Below are 12,811 nucleotides of genomic sequence, written 5' to 3'. Positions count from 1 at the left end.
AATATAGTCCCAAGACACTTTGAATCTGGGGGTATAATAACCTAACTGGGGGTATAATAACCTAACACTTTATAACTGTAAAATGTCTAATATGTGAATAAAGGATTTGTGTTCTGTCTGTTTTATTTTGATCCCCATTCAAACATTGTGCTATTTAATCTAAATAACATAGACAAATATGATGTTATATTGAAAGTACACATGTTGATTCCAGATTGGTTTATTCTCTGACGGTTTAGGTAAATCTAGATTCCAAACTGATTAATTCTTTGACAGTTAATCCAAACTGTAAAAACTAAATATTTTCTTTTTTGAAAAAAAGACTAACTGTAACTTACGTATTACAAGCTCTGGGTAGTCAGGTCCGTACATAAACTTGAGAAGTCTTGCAGTAAGTGCATGATTCACTCTATGCCACTGTGTGATCAAGGCCTCGTGATGACGCCAGTAGATACACATCTTACGGAATGTCTTCCATAGAGACGGGGATGGGAAACACTTCTGACAGGCAAGTAACCACAGTTCAAACAGCACACTTAGCACACGTTCACATAAATGATCTCCTATGTCATCTATAAATCAGAAGTGAAAAAAATCACCATTTAATTCACTAAGAAGTCAGAGGAGAAACTCATTGTTGAGAAAAAAAAAGAAAGTTAACTATATAATGAAGCAATTATTGGGGTACTAACAATAGACAAGTTATAAATAATTGTTGTATAAATTATTCGTCTATTCTATTTTAAACTTTCTTAACTTTAAAACAAACTAAGAAACTGCTAAATAAGTATAAAAGATAAAATTAAAGGTTAAAGCTAGCATAGCAAAACCAAAAAATAAAAGCTCTGTATGAAAGACTTAGATTTTTGAAGAGTTTGCCGCAGAATAAATAATTACTTTCAAAATTGTTCAACATCAAAATAATTTCACCAAAAGCCTTTCCTGTAACAGCTAAGCTAGTTCTTTATGTTCATGTCATTTTTTTTTCAATAATGTAGAATTTGATTTAGGTAAACCGAATTTTTCCAAATTTCAGGATGCAGTGAGAAATTCAGCCAATGAAACAGATGCTAGTGCGTGTTGTGGACCTCAAGGAAAGTTTGATGGTGGAAGTTTTACGGAAAAGAAAATATTTGGACACTTATAAATTAAGATTTTTTTTCTCAGTATGTACATTAAAATGAAATTTCACATACAGTAAAACACCGCTCGCTCGAGGTCGTAAGGCGATGAGCAAAATGCTCAAGTTATCCATGGTTTCGAGCGACCCAAACATTGACCAACATACGAAGAAAACTAAAGTTTACGGTCATCGGGACTGTAAACAGTCATGCGTAATAATAACATACTTGTGACATTTTCACATAGAAAATAGAAGGAAATCGACCGGGACCACATGAGTTGCTCGAGCGAGCCCGGGTGCTCGAGTCATCGATGCTCGAGCGAGCGGTGTTTCACTGTAGCAGAAAAATCTAGCAAATTTTTATTATCGGAAAATGTTTAGGGCTGTATAATCATTTTTGAGAATTTTACATGTGCATAAGATAAACCCAAAATTACAAGCCATTTAATGACATTATTTGAAACATTTTCACTGACCAACATTTCTGTTTAAATACTTATCTTAAGAAAGATAGAAAAACTTCCTGTGTTTTCAGTTAATTATATCATATGGGTTGCCATCTAATTGTGACATATTTTGAGTTAATGTATGATGGAACCATGATTTTCATCTATGTTTTTACAGATATAGGATGTGATATAATGACTTCCGGTTTAATAAACACACATAATGGCAGATATATTATACTCTTCTAGAGTTAGGTCTTTACTGAAGATGATGATGATAACAACTTTTATACTCAAACGCAATAATTGCGAATGAGATAGTAAATTCCATAGAAGCATAAAAGCAACAACTAAATGGTCTTCTCTGTTAAATGGTTCATCAAGAAATTTTAAAGAATTCTTTTCCAACACTAGCATTCACTACTTTTTACATCTGAAATTTTAAAACATTTTATAAGCAAAAGGTTCAGTGATGCTTGGGCAGTTTTCGGACACATGAGCCGGCAGTCGTGGGTTTGAATCCCAGTGATAGTACAATTTGATGGCAGTCTTCAAATTCTTTTCTAAAGCGCATGTAATGAAATCCAGGAAGCATTCTATGTAGTGTAGTTAACTCATGTTGTGAAAAATTTCTCTACAATCAATGTAAAATAAATGAATTTATACAAAGCAAAGAGAAATAATAATTTCTACAAGGATGGAATATTAGTATATAGAATACTTTCCAAATAGAATTACAGACAACATTTACTGCAGTTTTAGTCTTGTTAAAACAAAAACAACAATTAGAGATGTGTCAACAGGACACTGATGCCCCCACTCACTGTTGCTGTATGCATAGCAATGTACAGTGGCACTGAAGGGAAGGAAAGATAAAATCTTCTTTGGTGTGCACACGCAGTTGCCTTTTTGTGCATATGTGACAGTCTTTACATGCACAGTGTTTAAGTGTGCACATGGTAGTGTTTAAGAGCACACATGGTAGTGTTTAAGTGTGCACATGGTAGTCTGGTAGTCCTTACATGCATACAAGGCAGTATTTAAGTGTGCACATGGTCATGGTAGTGGGTATACTAGTCTTTACATGTACACAAGGCAGTTTTTAAGTGTGCACATGGTCATGTTAAAGTGTACACAAGGCAGTGTTTAAGTGTACACATGGTCATGTTTAAGTGTGCACAAGGCAATGTTTAAGTGTGCACAAGGTAGTGTTTAAGTGTGCATATGGTAGTGTTTAAAAGCACACATGGTAGAATTTAAGTGCGCACATGGTAGTGTGGTAGTCCTTACATGCACACAAGGCAGTATTAAGTGTGCACATGGTCATGTTTAAGTGTGCACATGGTAGTGTTTAAGAGCACACATGGTAGAGTTAAAGTGTGCACATGGTAGTGTGGTAGTCCTTACAGGCAAACAAGGCAGTATTTAAGTGTGCACATGGTCGTGTTTAAGTGTGCACATGGTAGTGTTTAAGTGTGCACATGGTAGTGGGTATACTAGTCTTTACATGTATATAAGGCAGTGTTTAAGTGTGCACATGGTCATGTTTAAGTGTACACAAGGCAGTGTTTAAGTGTGCACATGGTCGTGTATAAGTATGCACATGGTCGTGTTTAAGTGTGCACAAGGTAGTGTAACTGTTTAAGTGTGCACATGGTAGTGTTTAAGAGCACACATGGTAGTGTTTAAGTGTGCACATGGTAGTTTTTAGTCTTTACATGTCCACTAGGCAGTCTTTAAGTGTGCAGCACAAGATTGTGTTTAAGTGTGCACAAGGCATTGTTTAAGTGTTCACATAGTATGGTGGTAGTCTTTATATGATTTAAGTGTGCACAAGGCAGTGTTTAAGTGTTCACATGGTAGGGTCTAAGTGTTCACATGGTAGGGTTTAAGTGTGTAAGTGTGCACATGGTAGTGTTTAAGTATGCACATGATAGTGTGGTAGTCTTTACATGCACACAAGGCAGTGTCTAAGTGTTCACATGGTAGGGTTTAAGTGTGTAAGTGTGCACATGGTAGTGTTTAAGTATGCACATGATAGTGTGGTAGTCTTTACATGCACACAAGGCAGTGTCTAAGTGTTCACATGGTAGGGTTTAAGTGTGTAAGTGTGCACATGGTAGTGTAGTAGTCTCTACATGCACACAAGGCAGTCTTTTGAACCTTTAGATTATCCCATCTGCACGTCAATACTACTGTGTATGCATGTAAAGGCAATCACGTGTGCATGCCAAAGAAAATATATTTTTCATGTCCCTTCCATGATCTACTGATTCTGTAAGTCATATATATATTTTGAACAGTGCAAAACACATGTAAATTCAAGGATCATAACTCTGCTGTTACTGGGTGATATCACAAACAATATGCCAGGTGCAAATCTTCACATGCTCTTTAACATTTGTGTAATGCACAAACAGATGAACAATGACAAATCAATGACCCCCGCCCCTTCCCTCCCCTCCCCAGCCACCACCCCCAAAATAGATGCCATAATAATGATTTACCAATATGCATGTTACAGAAACTGTTTTCATTACCTGCAATATATCAGGGACTTCCTTTTTTGTTTTGAAATATCTGCTCTTTCTTTATAGATAATTTAGTTTAAAATTCTTGACAAATAGCTCATTCTGCACTTAAGAAAGGGCTTTCTTGCATACCAGATGGGGATTTCCAGTATTTTTACCAGGGTGTAAGATGACTCTCGTGCTTTAAATGACGTATTACGAACTACATATATGTAGAAGATTTGTGTAGTTATTTATATTTTATTTCAAAAAACGGAATCAGAATCAAATACCTCGACTTTGTTCCTGATAGTATATTTCTCGATTCAAAACACGTTATTTTATCAAAATTTCATAACGTTACGCTGCAACTGATAAAACAAAACCGGAACTAAACATTGTTATTTGTGTATGAAACATCATGACCTCTTTCCTGTTTATGGACGTTGCTTTCCCGCGCTTTGTTTAAATACGCTGCTATAAGAAATAGTTCCAAAAAGAAAGCCGTTTGATTGATTTTATTTTTACTATTATTTCTTGATATCGGTATGCAAGAAAAAGATTCTGTCATTTGTTATGGGTGCAGATGAGAATATCCGGCTCTCCGGTAACTGTTTAGGCGGAAACATGGCTGGAGCCTCGTTACCGCCTAAACAGTTACCCTCGAGGCCGGAAATTCCCATCTGCACCTATAACCAGTGAAAGAATCTTATAGTCAAGCCTCCATAAAGCATATAAACTAATCAGTAAGGAAGTAGAATACTAATGGCAAACAAGAGGACCATGATGGCCCTGAATCGCTCACCTGTCCCCAAAGGACCCAGTTTTGAACTGAGTATGATGTCGTTTTTTCTATTATTTGACATAGTGACCTAGTTTTTGATCTCATGTGACCCAGTTTTGAACTTGACCTAGATATCATCAAGATAAAAATTCTGACCAATTTTCATGAAGATCCATTGAAAAATATGGCCTCTAGAGAGGTCACAAGGTTTTTCTATTATTTGACCTAATGACCTAGTTTTTGAAGGCACGTGACCCAGTTTTGAACTTGACCTAGATATCATCAAGGTGAATATTCTCACCAATTTTCATAAAGATCTCATGAAAAATATGGCCTCTAGAGAGGTTGCAAGGTTTTTCTATTTTTATACCTACTGACCTTGTTTTTGACCGCACGTGACCCATTTTCGAATTTTATCTAGTTATCATCAAGGTGAACATTCAGACCAATTTTCATGAAGATCCATTGAAAAATATGGCCTCTAGAGAGGTCAAAAGGTTTTTCTATTTTTAGACCTACTGAACTAGTTTTTAACCACAGCTGACCCAGTTTTGAACTTGAACTAGATATTATCAAGATGAACATTCAGACCAACTTTCATACAGATCCCATGAAAAATATGGCCTCTAGAGAGGTCACAAGGTTTTTTTTATTAATTGACCTACTGACCTAGTTTTTGCCGGCACGTAACCCAGTTTCGAAACTGACCTAGATATCATCAAGGTGAACATTCTGACCAATTTTCATGAAGATCAATTCAAAAGTATGGCCTCTAGAGAGGTCACAAGGTTTTTCTATTTTTATACCTACTGACCTAGTTTTTGAAGGCATGTGACCCAGATTCAAACTTGACCTAGATATCATCAAGATAACATTCAGATCAACTTTCATTCAGATCCCATGAAAAATAAGGACTCTAGAGAGGTCACAAGGTTTTTTTATTATTTGACCTACTGACCTAGTTTTTGTTGGCACATGATCCAGTTTCAAACTTGACCTAGATATCATCAAGGTGAACATTCTGACCAATTTTCGTGAAGATCCATTTGAAAGTATGGCCTCTAGGGAGATCACAAGGTTTTTCTATTTTAAGACCTACTGACCTAGTTTTTGACTGCAGTTGACCCAGTTTTGAACTTGACCTAAATATCATCAAGATGAACATTCAGACCAACTTTCATACAGATCCCTTGAAAAATATGGCCTCTAGAGAGGTCACAAAGTTTTTCTATTTTTAGACCTACTTACCTGGTTTTTGAGGGCACGTGACCCAGTTTCGATCTTGACCTAGATATCATCAGGATGAACATTCAGACCAACTTTCATACAGATCCCATGAAACATATGGCCTTTAGAAAAGTCACAAGGTTTTTCTATTATTTGACCTACTGACATAGTTTTTGAAGGCATGTGACCCAGTTTTGAACTTGACCTAGATATCATCAAGGTGAACTTTCTGACCAATTTTCATGAAGATCTTGTGAAAAATATGGCCTCTAGAGAGGTCACAAGGTTTTTCTATTTTTAGACCTACTGACCTAGTTTTTGACCGCACGTGACCCAGTTTCGAACTTGACCTAGATATCATCAAGGTGAACATTCTGACCAATTTTCATAAAGACCCCATGAAAAATGTGACCTCTAGAGTGGTCACAATCAGAAGTTTACGGACGGACGCTGCACGATCATAAAAGCTCACCTTGTCACTTTGTGACAGGTGAGCTAATAAAAACAAGAGTTATAATGTTATTATCATCTTTCTGTTTAAAGTTAACACAACAAAAATTGCAGTTAGCTGCTAAACGTAAATGTAACAAGCAGTTTAAGCAATCCAATTTTAAACTCGAGTTCGATTACACAGTTATAAAACTTCAATATTCAGATGTAATATATAATTCGCCACTTCAATGTAACTTATAAAGCTTGCTGCAGAAACAAGGTAAAGCATGGTTACGATGATAGGAAAGCAGGGCTGACAGGGGAAAAAAACAAACTTATTTTTCTGTGCACTGGTGACTAACTTACATGAACTCAATCCGGTGTCGTCTGGCATGCAAAAATATATAGAATGAAGCAATGATAAAATTTCAACAGCCAGAACATTCCAAGGTTTATATGCCTTTAACATCACATGTTTATAAATGCTTAGATTCACGCTAAAATTTAGCAATCAATTTGCAATAAAAGCTGGAACAGCCAGTTTCAAAATAAAGTATTGTTTCTGATTACCTGACTGACCCTATGTTATTCAGCTGTAATTTTTTTTTATTTCTTCCAGCATTTTTTCAGTGTTTTTACCAGAGGTCACACCAAAAGCTTGTTATTACATGTCAAACACAAGCGTCATGTTCATAAAATTTTGCCCCAATATAATTTTTTGGCCATGAAATTTGAAACATCTGAATCTAAACATCTGTGCTACATCAGTTTCTGCATATAGTTCTTTTAGGAAATTGGAACATAGGCAATTTCTGGTAAATTTTTTTGGTAATAAAGCATGTATCTGATACAAGCAAAAAAAAAAACATAGGTGTCACAAACAAGTTACTTATCATTATAAAAATGAATATAAATACTGTATAAATAATGAGCAATGGTAAGGCAAATCAATGTCTTTGGATATTTGTTTGTTGAATTTTGGGCTTAAAATCATTTCCTATTTCTACTTTCAATAGTGGTAGTCAGTTAACCAAACTAATTTCCTGGATTCTGTACCAGTACCAGCTTGTTCTCCACAGACACCTTACAACTTCCCCACATGCATCAGGAGGTGAGGAAAAATGAATTACGAAAAAATCTTCAATGAGAACAAACACCTCACCAGGAGATAAAACCTGGGGCCTATTGATGGTAACAAGGTGACACTGATACTCCATGATATTTATGGATGATAAACAGCTGGGTGTGTACCATACCAGTCAGACTATGACTTAAATGGTATATTGCTCATCAACCTAATACATCATATCACATCAATGAGGAAATGTGAAATAAATTCTATGAAAATGTTTAACATTCCTTCATATAAACTATATAGATCACATCCCTTCAATCTGGTTACTGAGTCAAGATCATACAAATTTCATAAACATAAAAAATTCAGTTTCCCTTTATTTTCCTTTTTCAATGTTTCATATCTATAAGTGATGTGTGAATATATCAATGCTTTTGACATATTAGAAAAGCATAGAAAGTATGTTAAAATCAATATGCCTCAACTTGTTAAAGCTTTTTTATTATTAAAGATAGAAAGAGAAACATGTAGAATTTATTACATTATAATACCATACATGCTAAATACATTAATAAATGATCTTACTGCAAGTTAAAGTTCCTATATAAGTTGTTAGAAAATGGTTCAATGTTAGAATATATGCATGAAAATATATTGTGCTGGATAGTGACTTATAATGTAACATTCTCGTGTAAAAATGTGGCACACATTCTCCTTGAAATCACTCATAATTTCATTCATAATGACCCTTTAGAAAAAATGAAAAATAGCTCAGAAACAATGAAAAACAGAAATTCATAAAAGACATGAAGTCTGCAAAACTTAAAAAAAAAGCAAAAGGCTTACTCATTTACTTTCATTCAAAACATAATGAAAATAAATATAAAACATTTTCAAGCAAAAAGGGAATAAATTGAAAGCGATAAATTGTGTGGTCATAATTAGATATAAATATTATGATACAATGTATAGCCATTTCCATCATTTATTATACAGTAAGTTACTATTGAAATATTGTATCAACAGGCTTGGGGAGCCTCCACTGCTGAGCGATTCATCACGTTGCATCACCTGCCACTCACCACTGACCGAACACCAAAGTGGTTCTACCAACTGGCAGGTGAAATTAATACTCTCCTCCATCATTAGAACTGGAAAAGGGCCATATGGCCTTAAGCGTGAGAGTGTGGCTTAAATTGAACTAGAAAGCCAAAATTAATGTCCTTCCCGGGAAATTGCCGCAAAGTATCACCTTGAACACTTAGTACACCAATTTCAGATTAAAATTATCAAATTTTTTTATATTTTTTTTATTTTAATAGCCTGCTAATGCAGAAATTCTAAAATAACAGATGACCTTTTTTCACTGACCCAAGAGAAATCTCTGCCGAAGGACAAAAGTCTGACAAAAGAAAAATTGTCTAGAAAAAATGCAGACTTTTGTGAAGAATATATTCTATGAAGTCACAGTTGTGAGGACCTTGGCACCTACTATATACGATGTTCATACCCTTTAATTTTACAATATTTTACAAGTTTTTATTTTTAATGAAAACAAATGCATATACGAAAAGATCTTAAGCAAAAAAAAAAAGTTAACATTGCATTTACCTAACAAAGAAAATTTCGACACATTTTGAAGCTCTGTATAAATTTCACTTCTTTAACTTACCATTTCTAAATGAAATGTAAGACAGAAATATCTCATACCATTTAAAAAACTAAATATATGAGCGGCACCATGAGAAAACCAACATAGTGGCTCCAGACCAGCCTGCGCATCCGAGCAACTATTAGCGAACAGCATGGATCCTGACCAGACTGAGCAGAGGTGCAGGCTAGACTGGATCCATGCTGGTTGCAAACGCACTATGTTGGTTTTCTCATGGCACGGCTCAATTATAACTAATGGGACAGAAAATGTGTGTCACATTCCAGGTAACAGTGGTTCTAGTATACTACACAGCCAAATTTCAATTGCTTTTTCTTTCCACAAAATACTATAATTTTCAACTTTCTCATTATGTAAGAGACTTAAATGAAGGTAAGACTCTGCTATTATTAGACTAAGACAAGAAACGTCAACATTTAGACTTTTCCTGGTTACCTTTCTCTGTTGGTGGGGAGAGAAGACTGTCATTTGCAGCAAGAAGGAACTTGAGAAGTGTTTCCCATGTCTCTCTTGTCAACATGGCTGACTCCTTAGCAACACTCTCAATCGTTCTCAACACACGGTGACACATCAAAGCTTGCCTCTTCACTAAATCTGCACCTACAGGAAAAAAATACTTAACATAATTATGGTAACACACCAAAGCCTTTCTCTTCTCTCCATCTACTCCTACACAATAAAGAAACACATAGCGGCACATCATGATCAAAGACTGTCTCTTTACTAAATCTACTCCTACACAAAAAAGAAACATATGGTGGCACATCAAAGCCTTTCTCTTTGCTATATCTGCTCCTACACAAAAAAGAAACACATGGTGGCACTTCAAAGCCTGTCTCTTCACTAAATCTGCTCCTACACGAAAAAGAAACACATGGTGGCACATCAAAGCCTGTCTCTTCACTAAATCTGCTCCTACACGAAAAAGAAACACATGGTGGCACATAAAAGACTAAATCTGCTCCTACACAAACAAGAGGGCCATGAAGGCCCTGTATCGCTCACCTGACCTTATGACCTAAAGATCATCAAGTTTAACATTCTGACCAAGTTTCATTAAGATATGGTCATAAATGTGGCCTCTAAAGTGTAAAATAGCTTTTCCTTTGATTTGACCTGATGACCTAGTTTTTGACCCGACATGACCCAGATACGAACTTGACCTAAAGATCACCAAGATTAACATTCTGACCAAGTTTTATGAAGATACAGTCATAAATGTGGCCTCTAAAGTGTTAACAAGCTTTTCCTTTGATATGACCTAGTGACCTAGTTTTTTAACCCACCTGACCCAAATTTGAACTTGACGTATAGATCATCAAGATTAACATTCTGACTAAGATTCATTAAGATATAATCATAAATGTGGCCTCTACAGTGTAAACTACCATTTCCTTTGATTTGACTTGGTGACCTAGTTTTTGATCCTACATTACCCAGATTCAAACTCGACCTTGAGATCATCAAGATTAACATTCTGACCAAGTTTCATGAAGATACAGTCATAAATGTGGCCTCTACAGTGTTAACATGCTTTTCATTTGATTTGACCTGGTGACCTAGTTTTTGACCCTAGATGACCCAATACTGTTTTCGTCCAAGATTTTACTGAGGGTAACATTCTTACCAAGTTTCATTAAGTTTGGGCTAAATTTGTGACCTCTAGAGTGTTAACAGTCAAATTGTTGACAACGTAAGGCTGACGACAGACGGACGATTTATTTATTTATTTGGGTTTTACGGCGCACCAACACAGTATAGGTTATATGGCGCCAAACAGGACTACAAATTTTGGTTCCACATCTCATTTACATCGAAATAAAAACACGAGGTATGGAATCAAAATCTGCATACCTGCTGGAATCACAGAGTTACTGCAAAACCAAGTGTTAAGACCCTATTAGTCGCCTCTTATGATCATGCAAGGGTAAGGCAGTGGTTCCAATTCTTTTCAAACACAGATCGTCCCAGAACCACATGGGGCGACGGACGGACGACGACGAACACAGGGCAATCACAAAAGCTCACCTTTGAGCACTTTATGCTCAGATGAGCTAAAAAGAAATACATGGTGGCACATCAAAGCCTGTCTCTTCACTAAATCTGCTCCTACACGAAAAACAATTTAATACACAAAGCCAGTTTCTTCATTTAATCCCCTCCATTAAAAACAAAAATTCTATCAAGCAATGCTAGGCCAGTTTTAATGCAATTATCAATTTTGAAATTTCTACTTCTACAGTAAAACCTATATATGAAGACACCAGTCAAGAGAGCCAGACAATGTGGCTGCTTATGTGCTAAATACACATATACTAATTTTACAACTCCAGTATTTGTAAAATTGGTATATTTAGCACATGTCATCTCCTTGTTTTAGAAAAATATATTTTTAATGCTAACCCTATGTAATAAGATAGAAAAATAATCATACCTGATCCAGCTCTTGGAACAAACAAGTTAAGAAGATGGTGTAGCATATCCTGTGCATATGGATTAGGGTCCTCGGTCACAGGTTTAGGCACTGAAAGCTTGGGGCTTGTTAGAGCAGAAAGCCACTCACAGTACACATTCACACAGTCCTTAATGGTATCATTTTCAGACAATGGTAGGCTCAAACCATAGCATAACACCTATAAATATGAAAAGAACACAATGCATGAGTGTGCATCAAGTGGCACACAACTTTTATGCTGTTGTTTTTTAATTAAGCAAGAACTTTTACTTGTGAACAAAAAGTAAAAAGAATGTAATCTGACAAGTTCAAGTCATAATCTATATATTATAGAAAAAAAGCTTTAAAAGTAAATAGAACAAGTGACAGAGTATTGCAGTGGCAATAAAGAAGTCCCCTACCAGTGAAAAAACAATTTTATTTGAACTTCAATAGTGACTTTGACCTTTGACCAACAACCATGGGTCATGTGCATGACACATAGTCTAATTATGGGGAACATTTACATGTGGTACTAAAAAATCCTTTAACCTTTAGCATGCTAGATAAATTGTCGTCTGCTGGAAATGTCGTCTGCTAAAATTGTAAAGTTCATTCAATTTGCTCCAAAATTGGAAGAAATATTGTCAGAGTAGCAAACAGCTTAGAACCTGATCAGACGCCGATTTAATCGGCGTCTGATCTGGTTCCAAGCTGTTTGCAAAGGCTGTTAAATTCGCCTGCAGCAGGCTAAGGGTTAATGCAATTAAAAGTAATTGAGCAGAAATAATTTTTTACTTGACCTTGAACAATGACCTTAAACTTTAACCAATAAGCATAGACATTGTCTTATAATGGGGAACGCTTGTGTGTAGCACTAAGATAATCCATCAATGCATTTAAAAGTTATGTAGCAGAAACAATTTTTACTTGACCTTCAATAGTGACCTTGACCTTTGACCTACAAGTATATGTCATGCACGTGCACAATCTACATATTGCCCTCTATTCACATATCAAGTTTTAAGAACTTAGCTTGAATATTTATTGATTTATCGCAGGATCCAGATTTGTAGACAGACAGGCGGATGGACGGACAGAGGGCATT

General features: G+C 35.7%; 1 protein-coding gene across 7 annotated transcripts in view; it reads right to left on the bottom strand.

Annotated features, from left to right (window-relative positions):
- LOC123535870 (ral GTPase-activating protein subunit beta-like) overlaps positions 1-12,811 on the bottom strand; it is a 76,865-nt gene that overhangs the window by 54,452 nt on the left and 9,602 nt on the right. For 4 of the 7 annotated variants that reach the window (XM_053549367.1, XM_053549370.1, XM_053549375.1 and 1 more), the window contains 4 exons: positions 11,704-11,902; positions 9,705-9,869; positions 6,889-6,909; positions 339-572 (listed from right to left, as the gene is read on the bottom strand). In XM_053549367.1, coding sequence (XP_053405342.1) covers positions 339-572; positions 6,889-6,909; positions 9,705-9,869; positions 11,704-11,902 — 619 coding nt within the window. Of the gene's footprint in view, positions 1-338; positions 573-6,888; positions 6,910-8,182; positions 8,198-9,704; positions 9,870-11,703; positions 11,903-12,811 lie in introns of all 7 variants that reach the window. The other 3 variants (XM_053549387.1, XM_053549396.1, XM_045318644.2) reach the window with 2 other exon arrangements.

The sequence above is a fragment of the Mercenaria mercenaria genome, chromosome 1, assembly GCF_021730395.1.
Source record: "Mercenaria mercenaria strain notata chromosome 1, MADL_Memer_1, whole genome shotgun sequence".
NCBI lineage: Eukaryota > Metazoa > Mollusca > Bivalvia > Venerida > Veneridae > Mercenaria > Mercenaria mercenaria.
The sequence above is the reverse complement of the archived record's forward strand: the minus strand, read 5'-3'. Positions and strand labels throughout refer to the sequence as shown.